This window comes from Serpula lacrymans, assembly GCF_000218685.1.
Source record: "Serpula lacrymans var. lacrymans S7.9 unplaced genomic scaffold SERLAscaffold_8, whole genome shotgun sequence".
Classification (NCBI taxonomy): domain Eukaryota; kingdom Fungi; phylum Basidiomycota; class Agaricomycetes; order Boletales; family Serpulaceae; genus Serpula; species Serpula lacrymans.
In genome coordinates, this window is record NW_006763297.1 from 615,307 (window position 1) to 630,261 (window position 14,955).

Here is a 14,955-nt window from a genome sequence, read left to right on the forward strand (position 1 = left end):
AAACTGTTGGATTTGGACTAGATGGTGGACTGGTGGGTCCAGTTCCTTTTTTTTCAGCAGAACATTCATTTGTAGTGCAATTATTCTTGATTTTTGAATCATTTTCATGGACACATATTTTTTAGAATGCCTGACTGACAACAAAGGAACTGTGTTGATACTGATGATATTTTGGACTTGCTTTTTTTACTGCATATTTTTAAGACATCATAATTTTCTTGCTCTTTTTTTGCTAATGGACTTTATTTTATGGCTGTACAAACCTGTAACACAGCATTCATTGTTCTATTACTTTCTTTTCCTTATTTTGATGATCTTATTCTGTACTACCTACACAGGATTCATCAGCATATATTCCTTCCTTCATGTTCTTTCTCATTCCTTTTACACAGCTATACTGTGCATAGCCTCCCTTTTTTTACTATATAAACTCCTGTATTCTACCTTGTAAAAGAATCCAATCCAGTCTCATCCTCAATTCTCAAGTCTACTGTCCTCTGCTACTTGTGATCCAGTGTGGTCACAACACTTCCCACTGCTACTACTATTAACTGCTGTCATTGTACACTTTCCACTTATATTATCCCTTTCAATTAGAGTCCTTCTAAGCACTACAGTCTGTGCGTCAGGAGCCTGCTATCACTGGGAACCTTGCTATCTTGCCATTCTCAAACCTACCTTGTGCTACAAGGTAGTGCTTATCCTATATTTGTCTTAAAGCCCCTGTTTTCTATCTTCCAACTACCCCTACTCCTCAAAATCCATACTCACACATCTCTGGGTTTTATTTTGAAGGATTATTATACATACCACCCCACAAACAATCAGATCACCCACCATCCTAGGAGGCAAAGCCCATAAACAAGATCCGTGGAATCTGGGGGGATTGTTTGTTAGTTTGTTTTTGTGTGTGGTTTTTTAACATCATCACCATCAACATTATGTATAGTTGGTTCATAATTTTTTTTAGTACCTCAGAACAAAGAGCTTGCAACAAACTTGGGGTACACACTTTGTGACAAAACCGGATAAACCCAGTCTCTGCCGAAGCAGCCATTGTTCTCCATGGAGCATAGCCACCACTCCATGGAGTCACCATTGTTCTCCTAGGAGTCTGTAACAACCAAAAGTTAGTTACTCTGGCGCACACAGGAACACACTATAAAGAAGATGATGGGGAGTGGTTACCCCTTAGGCTGCAGTGAGTTAGTTGTGCTAGACAATAGGAGGACTTGCTGAGTCCTTCCACATGTATTGCTCCTGTATATATACTAAAATACATGAGGTACTGTACAGTTGTAAATAAAGTTTAAAGTCCAGTGTCTAGCATGTGACCTGTCATATGATGAGCCTAGACACTGGTCAGGTGATGTGTCACATGACTGGTCATGTGACTATGAAAAGTCGAAAATGTAAAGTAAAGTAAATGGTCACATGACTTGTTACGATAACACAATTTTCGGACCTTCCCTTTATTTTTATTTTCCGCTTTAACCTTGTACTTTAGCTTCCACACATGGTGCCACGCGGCACTTCCCCTTTTTGTCCAAACTCCTCTTTCTCACGCCGTATTGCCTTTCTTCTTATTATAGACGCAACTCTCTCACACAGTGGAGCTGGCCATGCGGGCTAGGCCTCATGACATCATCAGCCACTGTCTCTATCAACTGTATAGTACACATGTACAAATAACCCTGTAGTAGTATATATACCCCAATAGATCCAGGAGACTCCTCAGCGAGTCCTCCTGTTGTTAACCAACAAACTCTCTGCAGCCTAAGGGGTAACCACTCCCTCAACATTTTCCTTATAGTGTGTTTCTGTGTGTGCCAGAGTAACTAACTCTTGGTTGTTACATGACTGGTTATGTGACTTGGAAAAGTAAAAGTAAAAGTACGAAAAAGTGAAGTGTAAGTAGGTACTGGTACGTCAATTGTAACAGAGTTATTGTACTGTAGCGAGTAGCACCTCCGACTATAAGTAGTAGGGGGCTTAGTATAAAAGTCATTTCTATAGCCTCTTGGGCAGCGGCTGAGGTATGTTATATTACATTTATTAGAGATCACCTTGAACTAACATCAATTGTAGTTTCACATAGGTAAATAATAAAGTTGTTTCTATAGCCTTTTGGGCAGTGGCTGAGTTTCACATAGTTTTATTACTTTGTTTCCACAAGCTAGCACAAGCTCAACACACATCTAGCACCAAAGTCTTATCATCTTTCAAAAAACATCCACTTAATTCTGTGGTCTGGGTTTGCACAAAGTGCAAGAGAGTAATAGGAGTGAGTCCCAATCTTACAGCCAAAGTTTTTATACTCTGGCCCATAGTATAAGGACCATTTACTTTTCTTATTTTCTTTACTTTCATGTCTTGGTTCTCAAACACTTTTCCTGTTACACCTCTGGCCTTAGGGCTGGAGGTGTTATTTGCCATTCTTCTCCTTATTGCCCTAACGGGTTTTCTCAACCATTGTTACCACTTTATATTGCAGATCAGAGACTGGGTAGTATTCCCAGCCAGCCAGCACAATGGGTAAAGACTAATAGCTGAGATCTTGCCAACCAGCTTCAAGTCCCACCAGTTCTTCGAGATAATAATAGAGGCTCTAGCCAGGATTGTACCTCATCATGAGGAAACAGTTCCTGAACATGCCTGACACATCTATTATTGGTATATTCTCTCACCTGCTGATTAATCCTAGAAGTTGTACAATAAGCTGTTCTTTTCTTATTGGTTAGTTTCATCCTCAGACCACTTCTTCTATTATTCCTCTTTTGGTCTAAGAGATAGACAATTAGCTATAAAAATCCTACATACTCATGCATAGTTCTTCTTTAGCTTTTTATTACTTGAATCACCCACTTTACTCCTTATCAAAACCCTTGAGTTTACTCTCAGTCCTTTATCTGCTATAATCTCTAGCATCTATCAACCTCAGAACTCATTGTACCTCTTACTCCCTGCAAGTGAAGTCGGAGACAGGTGTTGTCTTGTTATAGTTTAATGTTGCCTCACACATAGTGAGAACAAGCAGAGAGGAGTGAGTGAGAGAGTGGATAAACTCCCTTAGGTTTAGGACCAAGTTAGTTGATGGTATTCAACGGGAGGACTCACTGAGGAGTCTCCTTGATTTATTGAGGTATTTATGCAACTACAGGCTATTTGTACATGTGTACTATACAGTTGGTAAAAGCAGTGGCTGATGATGTCATAGGGAGAAAGTAAAAGTCTGAACAAGAGGAAAGTGCTGCATGGCACAAGTGTGTGAAAATGAGAAAAAAGGTTAAAGAGGAGAATGAAAGTTGTAACAACCAAGAGTTAGTTACTCTGGCACACACAAGAACACACTTATAAAGGTAGTGAATGGGGAGTGGTTACCCCTTAGGCTGCAGAGAGTTTGTTGGTTAACAACAGGAGGACTCGCTGAGGAGTCTCCTTGATCTATTGGGGTATTTATACTAATACAGAGTGTTTGTACCTATATACTGTACAGTTGATAAAAGCAGTGGCTGATGATGTCAGAGGGCGCAGCCCATGTGACCAGCTCCACTGCGTGAGAGACTTTGTGTCTAAAAGAAGAATAAAGGCAGTGTTGCACGAGAAAGTGGAGTTCGAACAAAAAGGAAAGTGCCGCATGGCACGGAGTGTGAACTATAGTAAAAAGGTTAAAGCGGAGAATGAAAATTAAAGGAAAGGTCCAAAAATTGTGTTATTGTAACACTACCCCCCTTCCAAGGCCCGACTTCCAGGCGAGACCAGATACCGGAGGTGGTAGTTAAATTTTCGGGCATAGTTTGAAAAAAAGAATTAAAAAGTTTTAAATCCATGCCTCTAAGCTTCCTAGGAGCTGAGGGATTCTTAGAATAGAATTTGCGCACAGCATTGCGGGAGTTATCCAGATGGGCTTCTGGCTCCCACGTTCTGTCCTCATCTCCATAGCCCTTCCATAGGACTAGGAACTCTAATTTACCACGCTTCAATTGTGCATCCACCACCAGTTGGACTTCAAACTCTGCTTCACCTTCCTGGGTGACTACAACTGGTCCAGGCCGGTCTACACGCTGTCCCGGCAGTGGCCCTTTGTAGGGTTTCACACGGCTAATATTGACCGTGGGTACTACCCTCATTCATTTTGGGAGTTCCAGCTCCACCGCATTGGGTTTGACTTCCTTAATTAGGTAAGGGCCAATCCATTTTTTGGTCAGTTTTCGAGACTGCCAATCTTTTAATTTTAAGTGGTCGGTATCTGACCAGACCAGGTTGCCGACCTTGTAATCAGGGGCCTTAGAGTGTCTATGCTCTGCCCTGTCTTTCATCTGCTCTGCAGTTTTAAATAGCGCTTTGCGCGTTTCGTCTAAGACAGACTTCATGTCCTTGGCCATGTTCCCAGCAGCCTCGTTCTTGCTTTTGCTAGGTTCTACACCCATTCTGGGGAGGTACAATCTAGTAACCTTGAATGGTGCCTTTCCTGTAGCCAAAGACTGTTTGATATTATAAGAGAACTAGGCTATCTTTAGCCACTTGGCCCAATCTGTCTGCCTGTCATTAATAAATATCCGGAGATATTGTTTCAACTCCTGGTTGAGTCTCTCCATTTGTCCATCAGTCTGCGGATGGAACACCGTTGATAATTTAGGTTTGATGCCCAGCATCCGGCATAGTCCTTTTGTAAATTCACTAGCGAATTGAGGTCCCCTATCAGAAATAACTGTCTCTGGCAATCCATGGGTAAACCATACAAAATCTTTAAATAAATCCGCCGTACCAGCGGCGGTAATGGTTTTGTTGGTGGGTATGAACACCACTTCTTTGGAGAAGCGATCTACTACCACCATTACTGAATCATACCCATTTGACTCAGGCAGATTCGTCGTAAAGTCAACCGATATATCCTGCCAAGGACCAGCTGGTATCAGATTTGGCATAAGTTTACCGGCCGGCGGTTGATGAGAATTCTTAGCCATGGCACATCTCAGACAGGATTTTACATATTCCTGTACATCTTTGACCATGCCAGGCCACATGTAGTTTCTGGAGATCAACTCCATTGTTTGTTGCCACCCAGGGTGCCCAGCCACTGGAGTGTCATGATGTCTATCTATTGCCTTGATCCTTGCGGACTCAGGCACATAGATTTTGTCTTTAAAATGGAAGAGCCTGTTTTCCCATAAATAGTTTTTGTTGCCACCAAGGCGCGCCTTCTCTTCTGAGGAGATGTTTTTCTTGAAGACTTTCAGAAGATCGGAATCCTGCCCGATTCTAACATTGGCAACCCTTGATTGGTCTATCAGGGTAACACCTTTGTTGTCATCTTCGATGCCGTTGGCATGATCCTCTCTTCTGGACAAAGTGTCCGCTTTCCTCATAGAGCTTCCAGGCTTATGGATTAATTTATAATTAAACCTTGCCAAGTACAACGCGTAGCGGGCCTGTCTTCGGTTCAGGTCTTGGGCTGTCATAAAATACTCCAGGTTCTTATGATTGGTCCAAATTTCAAATTGGTGCCTAGCACCTTCTAAGTAGTGCTGCCAGTGCTCTGAGGCTCTAATGATGGCTAGCATCTCTTTGTTGTAAATTTGATAGTTGTACTCTGTAGGCGGCAAACTATGTGATAAATAGGCACAAGGCCTCCAAAGATTGTCAGGGCATTTAATTGACAGAACAGCCCCAGTAGCAAAATCAGAGGAGTCGGTTTCTAGCCGGAACTCTTTTTTTAATTCTGGAACTGCTAGTATGGGCGCTGTTGTAAACACCTGTTTAAGCTTATCAAAAGCTTCTTGTTCCTTGGTGCCCCAATGCCAAACAATGTCCTTTTAGTGACATTGTTCAACGGTCTCGTGATTTTTGCAAAGTTTTTGATAAACCTTCGGTAGAAATTTCCTAAGCCAAGGAAGGCCCTAACTCCTTTGATGCGAGTTGGTTCTGGCCAATCCAATATAGCTTGAACTTTCTCAGGATTCATCCTGATTCTGTTCTAGCCTATAATTGTTACACATGAAGTGCTTAACAAAGTCTGAGGGTTCGTTGAGGTTTATAAAGAGACTTATCTGAAGACAAGTTCGAGAACGTAGTTCTGAGTGGAGGTCTTCCAATGGAAGTTGGTCTTCTTCTGAGTAGAAGTCTGATCTTAGGAGTCTAGCTTTGTAAGCGTAAACTGCGTAGAATTGTATTAGAGAATACTACTGCTGTTACATGGTATTTATAATGGAAAGGAATCGGTGATAGGAGTTAGGTCCTATCTAGGGCAGGTCCGTCTGTTGAGGACTAAGTACTATAATAGGTACTGTGAATGCGAGAGGAACAGAAGTATACGTGAAGGAAATGAGTCATTGGTCCAATGGTATGACCAATGAGTAAAAAGAAATGAGTAGTCCTTAAATGTCCAATAGAGATCGTAACAGTTTCTTGTTTGATTACAGGGGAGGGATTTCTGATAGGTGTGATTTCTGGTAGAGGGAATTGTCCTCTGAAGATGTAGTCTTTGGTATAAATGTGTTGTTCTCCTATCCAAATGTAGAATTCTCTACTGAGCATAGAAAGGAATTCCCCAGTGATAAGCTGGATCTATACACCGCTTTCTAGGATCTCGAGTAGTCTATTGTTTCTCTTTGAGTCAAGGTGATCCTCTTCTGTTCACCACTCACTATGTACGTACTGTGCTATTTTTTGTATTTTACAAATGTTATGTAAAAGCTATAGTAGGAAAACTGGATCCGAACAGTTGTCCAGTTATAACCGGCTTATTAAGCTCTCAGTTCTTCTCCCGACTGGCGGACGCAAATGTGCGGCCTGGTCAGAGGAAAGCAAAAATGAAACTAGGTAAAAACTCAGTTCTTCTCCCGACTGGCGGACGCAAATGCGCGGCCTGGTCAGAGGAAAGCAAAAATGAAACTAGGTAAAAACGAGAAAATTCCTATGGTTCCACACCAAAGGAATTATATTGATATAAAGGTAGTTCAAAGGGGGATGGTATGGAAGGAGTCTTGGGAGGTGGTGGGTGAAACATTGGCTGGGAAGAATGATAAGATGGTGTCAGGGCGAGTGGGGATGTGATTTAGTGGGATGATGGGTTGTGTGTGAGTTGGGTAAAAGTGTTCGAGTAAAGCAAGGATGATGATGATAACAATGATGATGGTGATAGTGATAGCTGCTGTTACGTTCATAGACGGTACTTGTTACCAGTTGTTGATTGTGTAAGATTCCTATACCCTATACCGAGTTAACGGAGGTATAAGTTTCAAAAGTCAACAAGTAGCGTCAAGCACTGTATTTAGAGGTAATCAACAACTGGAGAAAGTATGTACATGGGTGTCAATATATATACATTCTGAATGTTAGCCATGAGGCGCTGACTGATGTTGTGCGTCATAGTCTAGGCTTTGTCACATGGTTGTCACGTGATCGGATATAACTAACTACTTTGTTTACATAATGAGTCATGTGCTTTTGTCACGAGATTTGTCATGTGATCAGATGTATTTAAATAATGAATCAAAAGAAACTAGCGGTTTGGTTCAAATCGTGACATGGACCTGGCTATTTAAACACAATCCTGAGATCAACTGGCAGACAGGGGTTGTCACATTGTCACGTTGCCCTCAGGAATGTCTTGGGTAGGCCAAATCACGTCCGTCACAGTGAGCGTCTTGAAAAGATAAACACTGGTCACCTTTATGAGCTCAAATCTTTAGAAAAGATTGACGATGACGATGATGAGGTAAAACCCGAAGAAGTGATTAAGAGGCTGGTACCTCCCAAGTACCATGACTTCTGGAAAGACTTTTCTAAACATAAATTAGAGCGCTTCCCAGAGGCTAAGCCTTGGGACCATGCTATAGATTTGAAGGACACCTTTAAACCGAGAAAAGGACACATGATACCACTCTCTGCTCCAGAAAGAGATGAGGTCTCAAGTTTCATAGATGAACAACTTAGCACAATCAATGTGCGGACGCTGCAAACTCGAATAGTAGCAGCGGACTTGCGGTTAGTCAATGCAATGCAACCAGCAAGATACGCAGTGTAAGGCTACTTCTTCTGGAGGTTTGAGTTCAGCTGCCGGTGGCGTAGCTGCATCGAGCTCCTCGTGAGTCATCTCCCAAACTTTTTACCCCCCTATATACTCAAAACACAATGGATAGAGTTGCAGCAGTACCAGCCACTCAGACATTTGTTGTGGCGAGCGCTACTGTATCTGCATCGTAAGTCGTTTTCTGTTATTCATGTAGACACGGGATTTATAAACTGCAATATGCGTAGCGTGTCAGCTACTACCTCCGCCGCTGCCAGCGGTCAAAATTTGCAGACATTCACTGGTGCTTGTACGTGACGTTGATTTTTTGTGACATCATGTAATAACGGTCATATGATAGTGGGTGGGGTCACTGCGCCTGCAGTGACAGCGGGGGGAACTGGTTTTGTGGTCCAAGGGTCCGATAGCTTTGTCAACCTACCTGCAGCCTTGGGCCGCCCATGCGACATCCAGCATAACCAGTGTGCGGATGCAGCGAATTCGGGTTCGGCAAGTGGACTTACTGTGAGTCAGTGCGATCAGCAGGACACACAGTGTAAAGCAGCTGGGTTGTCTTAGATGTAGTTCTAAGCAGTGTCGTCAATAGAAACTAGAGCTGGTCTGGACTATGCCTCGTGTATTTCAAGGGTTCGAAAATGATGTTGTACTGTAATAGGTATGTTCACTGATATATGTAGCGCTATGGAATCTTCTTCAGACTCGCGTCTTCCTAAAGATGACTCGGAACTGGCGGAGGTGTGTGAAGACTATTTCGATATCATCACTGGTATATTCATCTAGACTTGGCTGTTGCATCACTTCCATTTGAAGTGTTTCTTATAGTGTAACCCTTGCAAAAGGTAGATAATTGCTGATGATTGATCCAGTGGCATACAAACCCCGCCTGATTAAACCACTGCCAGGCGTCATCGTTTTCCCAATGTGTGTACCCTCGGTTATCAGCACAAGGCTTGCTTCCCATGGTATATGTTTTGAGTAAGTGTGGCTTTTGTTTAATGCTGGTCATCATTATCTCATCTCATCTTCTCGTGGACGCGTCCAAGCAAGTTCACAATAGTTGTTGTTGCAATAACTTGATTCGTGTGTTAAGATGCTGTGCCTGGTGACCCCAGTTTCGATAAGAAGCTTTGAAGTTCAGTTCACGCCAATGCAGGCTAGCCAGAATGAAGCACAACAATGGAGGCACAAACTAATATCGTGGAGCACTGATATATTGCTTCCATTCATCGAAGCAAAAATAGGGCCCCATGCCTGCCCCCTGTCACCAGAAAACATACACCGTGCCCTGCGCACGTCAGTACCCACTGCACCAAATAACATGTCACACATATTGGCAAACCTTAACAGCCCAGACTTTTGATATAACAGGTTATTCACGATGATGCAGAAGTTGATAAACCCACTATTTATCCTCATCGCACAACTCATCAGTATCAATTCTACGCATATCCCCCAGAAACTATGCACAACTTTGAAACGACATTGTTTATTAACGGCGAGGTCAGTGTTCGAGTCAATCAATTTGTAGACAAAAAAAGAGCTTCAGCATTGATAATAAATGATCACAGTTCACCCCTGCGAGCTCTGGGCAGACCTTGAGCGTAAGTTGTAGAGTAATTTAGAAGCATCTGTGCAACTTATCAGTTTTCCTAAGGCCACATATATTGCGCAGTTGACTGTCGAAGCGGGGTTCCCTCCTGGCCTTATTAATATCATTTCCGGACGCATGTATACTGGCATTCTCTTTGCAGGCCCTGAACTGAAAAGGCAGTGTCCTGGTGTGGTGTTGGAAGATGTTGATGCAGTGAGTATGATATGCAATGATATGTTACAAACCGTTAATCTTTGCACGTGTTTGCTGTGTAGACCACAGTTTCGCCTATTGGTCAATACACTCATGTTAATCGCTGGTAGTTCGGCCTTGCCGAAGGGAGCTCATTCATGATCTTTTTTAGTGCGCTAAGGAGATAGGATGCATAGGTATCAATGTGGAGAAAAAGTACTATGAACTTGAGAGTAGCACCGGCGACGTATTTGTCAAGAGGACGCTGAGTCCTCGCGAGTGGCTTATCGACATCAAGGGTAACCTTGTGGTACCATTCATGCAGTTGGAAAGGATCAAGAACGAGGTAGCTGCCATCAAGTACATCAAGGAGAACACAAATTTCCCGGTCCCAACCATCCGTTGTCATTTCGAAGATAATGGCTGTTACTATATCATCATGGATGCAGTACCTGGCACGTCTATGGTAAATCTTGCGGAGGATCAGAGGAAGGTCGTCATAGAGGAGCTGAAGGGTTATATAAAGACCATGCAAGGAGTCAAGTCGAAGGTTATGGGCAGCTTTACAAGCGACATTTGTCTGCCCTACCGCCTGGCCAAGGTCTTGCCACAAGACAAGCCAAAGAAATTCAAGGCCGCAAGCACAGAACAGTTCGTACTTTGTCACAACGACTTGGGTCATAGTAATATCATTGTCGACGAGAAAACGCTCAAAATCAATGCCATCGTAAACTGGGAATATGTTGGGTTTTATCCGGAAGAGATGGAAAAGGCTTTTTACATGCGGAAGCATTTTGCAATCCTGTTGGAGGATGAGCATGATGGTGTCCCTCATTTACTAGGTGTCCTGGATCAATGGATGCAAGATTAAACTTGGAGATATTTACTCGAACGCTGTGACTTTGTAAGTGTACGATGTTTCGATTCTGAACGTGTACTTATTTGAATGTGTGGGAGGTTATTGTATCTATCTCTCCTTTCATGTTTCTCTGATGACCCTCATTCTCGATCAATGTTAGCGATACTCAAGAAGTTACTTTGATTGTTGGCTCTATTCAAACCACTATGAGTGTGTTATACTGACACTAGAACGCAATCAAGAACTCGGCAGATCTTTTGAAACTGAGTAAACGGACATAGATATTCCTCATAACAGTGCTTGTATAACAAATTTCACAAACATTCAATACAGCTACTGACATACTAATACAAAGCCATTTAACACTTGAAGCTTGAATTTCTAAGACATATATTCGTGAGATAACCAAGGGTCAACAGAGCGGATTAAGAAAACCTACCCCATGATCAAGGATGTTCCCTAGTAATGGGGCGACTGCGAACTGCAAAAGGGGCATACACTTTGTTTGGTGGAAATGTTTTTTCCACAACTCTTGTAATTGACTAGGACAAACAAAGCACAGACCCGGCGTCATCTCGCACAGAAATCACGCGCTGGGTCTCAAATGCGTGGATGATCGACATGCGCACTGACTCAGGCGAGGTACAACACGACGGATTCGAATTACAACTGGATGTTCCGTCCGCACAGCTGGCGCGCAGAGGTGGGGAGCTTGAGTACTGGAGCGTGGGTGCGACGCAGCGGCGGGTCAGACTCACAATGCGTCCGGCTCAAAATCTCAAGAAAAATGATCTAAAGCGCGTGGATGAGGACAGCTACGATAACAAAGAAGGACGCGAGAAGTCGAGATCGGCGCTTGATCAGTTTCTCGGGGAGTCTAATCGGGTTTGGAAAGGCGATGAGAAGGATTGGGCACGGTGCCATACTTTACTAAGGCGCTTGGGTACAGATGGAGTGAAGCTTGAGTTGTGGAGAGCGTGGCTCGGACTTTATGACTGTGACAGTACTAGCATGACCAGTACCAGTGTAAAGGGTAAGGAAGTGGCCAGTGAACCAAACCCAAATGAAGACGAGAAGGCTACTACTCCACCATCAACAGAGCCTTTCAATGAGCCCAGTCGGAAAAAAGTGAACATAACAGCTGCGCCGCTGGACCACCTGAGAGGTAGTCCACCTCTCAGCCGTTCTTCGTGACCATGTACGCCTCACTTTATCCGTCTGCTAACCTACTTGCCACATTAGGTGCTACTGACTATCCTCTTAGAATGACACCATCCTCCAAGGTTTTGAGCTTCCCGATTCGCGTGCCAGATACCTAACGCTCCTGCACAAAGCAGGCCTACTAGGTCCATCAGACGCGGGGCGCGCAAGCTACATGACACTTTCGCAGGTCTGCTTTTGGAGCTACGCGAGCGACCTGGGAGGGAAGAGGATGGAGAAGGAGGAAGAAATTTTGAGAGTGTAGAAAACTTAAGGAGAAACTGAAAAAGGAGGAAGCGAGACGAGAAGTAGGCAAGAAAGCGATGGAGAGATGGGGAAGGAGGTGATGAGGGCTGTGGAGAAGGAAAGGTGGGACGATGGCACGTGAACGGGGGCGTGGTTTGTCGATGCTGAGGAGGGTGGAGACAAGGATGAAATCGAAGGGAGGAGGGAAGGGGAAGATATAATTTCGGGGCCTGAATCTAAACAAGAGCCCGGGGTTGAGGAGAACTCTTAAGGCAAGCGGATATAATATAGGCTAAGGAAGTGAGCTGGGAATACTGTTGTATCGATTTGATTTGATCATGGTTCAAATCTTGTCACTATAGGACAAATAATAAATCTTTCAAGTGTGTACCTCTCAGGGTGCAACGAACAGCAAACAAACAAAGTAGATACATACATATTGATATGTATAGGATAGTCCAGGGATGACGGTTGGGAGAACAGTGACGAGATATGTATGGTCAAGCGTTAAAGCGTCTCCATGATCAAATTGTGGTTTTCAAAACTTCGTCCCAGGTCTTGGGCAATGACGGCAGTGCACGTAGGAAAGCTTTGAACCACAACTCATAATATTTGTCTCCGAGTGTCGTTAGAGATTCAACCAAGTTGTCTGAATTGAGCCTTTGAACAGTCGCCGTAGACTCTTTCATGAGCGGTATGATTTCCGTGAAAAAGGGCACGAAAACCATCACAATAGGGGAAAAATCGTTATACGGGAGTGATTCTTCCAGCATCGATAGCGCCCATCTTTTAGTCTTGTCGCTAGAGCCAGGATCGTCTGCAGCGAGTATTTCAAAAAGCCACAACCTCTCGTCCTCCGTTAAACTTTTGCGTTCGTGGCCAATGCTCAACAACACGCATAATATCACCCAGAAGAAAGATTCCAAGTCATCCGCAAATGTATGAAGCACGGGTTGATTTTTATTCCACGCGTTCAGCACTCGCCTAGAAATGTAAGGGAGTGTTCCCTGAAGAGATTTGAAGACTGAATGACAGGCTAACCCGAAGATGAGCTACTTACCGAACGATGTTTCCCAAGCTCACGATCTAGCTCTCGCCATCTGATTGCCTGGTCGCCGTCAGAGATCACGCCCACGCACTTTGTCAAGTTCTTGGTGCATTCGAACCTAGAATACTTTGACATCAATACCGCTTTGAGCTCATTATCAATTTAAGAGGACCTACCGTGTCAGAGGCTTTCGTATTTTGGGCTCTGGTAACAATAGAACGTTACCATCGCTGACATCGCGGTGCAGCCATCCATCCTTATACATATTATAGTGACCTAGAAAGGGAGCATCAGTCCTAAGCGACGTCAAAACGGGGAAATACTCACCCATCATTCCATGGAGCATGCCTTCTAAGAATTGGTACGGCCCCGCAGCCGTCCGGAACTTACAGCACTCCGTTTTCAATATCAATCGCTTATGTACTCTGTTTTCCATCTTCACGTCTTCCTCCTGATTTTCCATCTTAGATTGTGTTTCCTTCTCCGCCTGACTGTTGGGTCCCTTCGATTGTGTATCTTTTGACCCCTGGTATATGAATTCTATCTCTTCCAGAAGAAATATTTTTCTAATCTCCTCCTCAACCCACGCCCCCTTTTTACCATGTTCAACTGTGTACTGGGCGTAAACTTCAGGTATTCCCATCTCTCCTTGAGTGAAACGAAAAACTTCAACCTCGTCATGGCCGTCCAAAGGCCATGAATCTTTCAGGATCATGGAAGGTGGCGGAGGACAGAGGTCGAGTTCGGGGATGGGCGAAGGCTGGTAAGTTGGGAAAAGGGGGGATTCATCGTTGCGATCAATTCCTTGCCATTCAAGCTTCTCGGAGCCTTGATATTGCTTGTTTGCTGGGTGATCAGAGCCTGACTTGTGGCGCTTGCTGCTTCCAGTTTCAACGACATGTTTGCGTGATCGTTTCCCAATACTTGAGGCGGTAGAGGTTCGATTAGAAGAAGGTGCGATGCCTTCAGTGCGCGGGCGTGAGGTGGAGGTGGGATATCGAGCAGTGGAAGTATCTATCGTAAGGTCTATGACATTGCTGAGTGGATCATCCAATATCTTTTTCGCATCATCGACCTTTCTCAGATGATAAACATGTGTGACACGACCCCGAATAGATTGGCGACGACAGAGTAAGTCAACGACCTTGTAAAGGCCCCAGTTTGGGATCAAGAAGTAGTGATTGTTCCGCGATGGATCGATCCCAGCCTTCGAATCGTTCTCCCATGAAAGTATGCCCACTATGCCCTTTACAAAAGCGGCAAAGCCATCCTCTGTCTTTAGACTCAGCGCAGGGCTGTAAACCACCCCAGATCTTTGATAGAAGCAGAATCGAACTTCGGAAGTTTTGTGGTTGAAGCCGATAACCAAAACGAAGTAACGGTTCTCGTGAGCAACGAATGTGCATCGTGCGTAGGTACCGGCCTGTTTAATCAGCACATTCCAGTTGTTCTTCACCTCGCACGCAATAGCGAGATCTTGCCATGACACTTGACCATCCAGCTCCGAGTCGTCAGCGACACCGTTTAAAGACACTAAATCTGGCTTCAATGCATGGGTGGTCCCGCCCTTCATTTCTTTATTGTAATTGTAGAAGCGTAGACCGTGATAATAGCGGTCCTTAGGGATTTTAGGGTCTGCGGAAAGGTGAGATTCGGAAGTGTTGATGATCCGGTTCAGAAGTTTCGTGAATGGTAAGTAATAGTCAGTCTCTTTGATTCGCGCCCCCTGGGGCCAATTTTCTTGATCAAAATTAAGCCCTTGGTCAGAAAAAATTCCTCGTTCT

General features: G+C 44.0%; 2 protein-coding genes across 2 annotated transcripts; one reads left to right on the forward strand and one right to left on the reverse strand.

The window, feature by feature from the left end:
* Nucleotides 1-8,254: 8,254 nt before the first annotated feature.
* Nucleotides 8,255-12,142, forward strand: SERLADRAFT_408903 (uncharacterized protein; the record flags this gene model as incomplete). Its single annotated transcript, XM_007319254.1, has 12 exons — nt 8,255-8,324; nt 8,376-8,539; nt 8,622-8,683; nt 8,713-8,770; nt 9,404-9,535; nt 9,604-9,636; nt 9,690-9,839; nt 9,991-10,660; nt 10,698-10,722; nt 10,838-10,887; nt 11,240-11,805; nt 11,942-12,142. The coding sequence occupies 12 exons, from the start codon at nt 8,255-8,257 to the stop codon at nt 12,140-12,142; spliced, it is 2,181 nt and encodes a 726-aa protein (XP_007319316.1).
* A 140-nt stretch (nt 12,143-12,282) lies between these two features.
* SERLADRAFT_469594 (uncharacterized protein) lies at nt 12,283-14,387 on the reverse strand (the record flags this gene model as incomplete). The annotated part of the gene is made up of 5 exons (XM_007319255.1): nt 12,283-12,499; nt 12,560-13,130; nt 13,184-13,289; nt 13,348-13,447; nt 13,499-14,387. The coding sequence occupies 4 exons, from the start codon at nt 13,884-13,886 to the stop codon at nt 12,648-12,650; spliced, it is 1,077 nt and encodes a 358-aa protein (XP_007319317.1).
* Between the last annotated feature and the right edge of the window lie 568 nt (nt 14,388-14,955).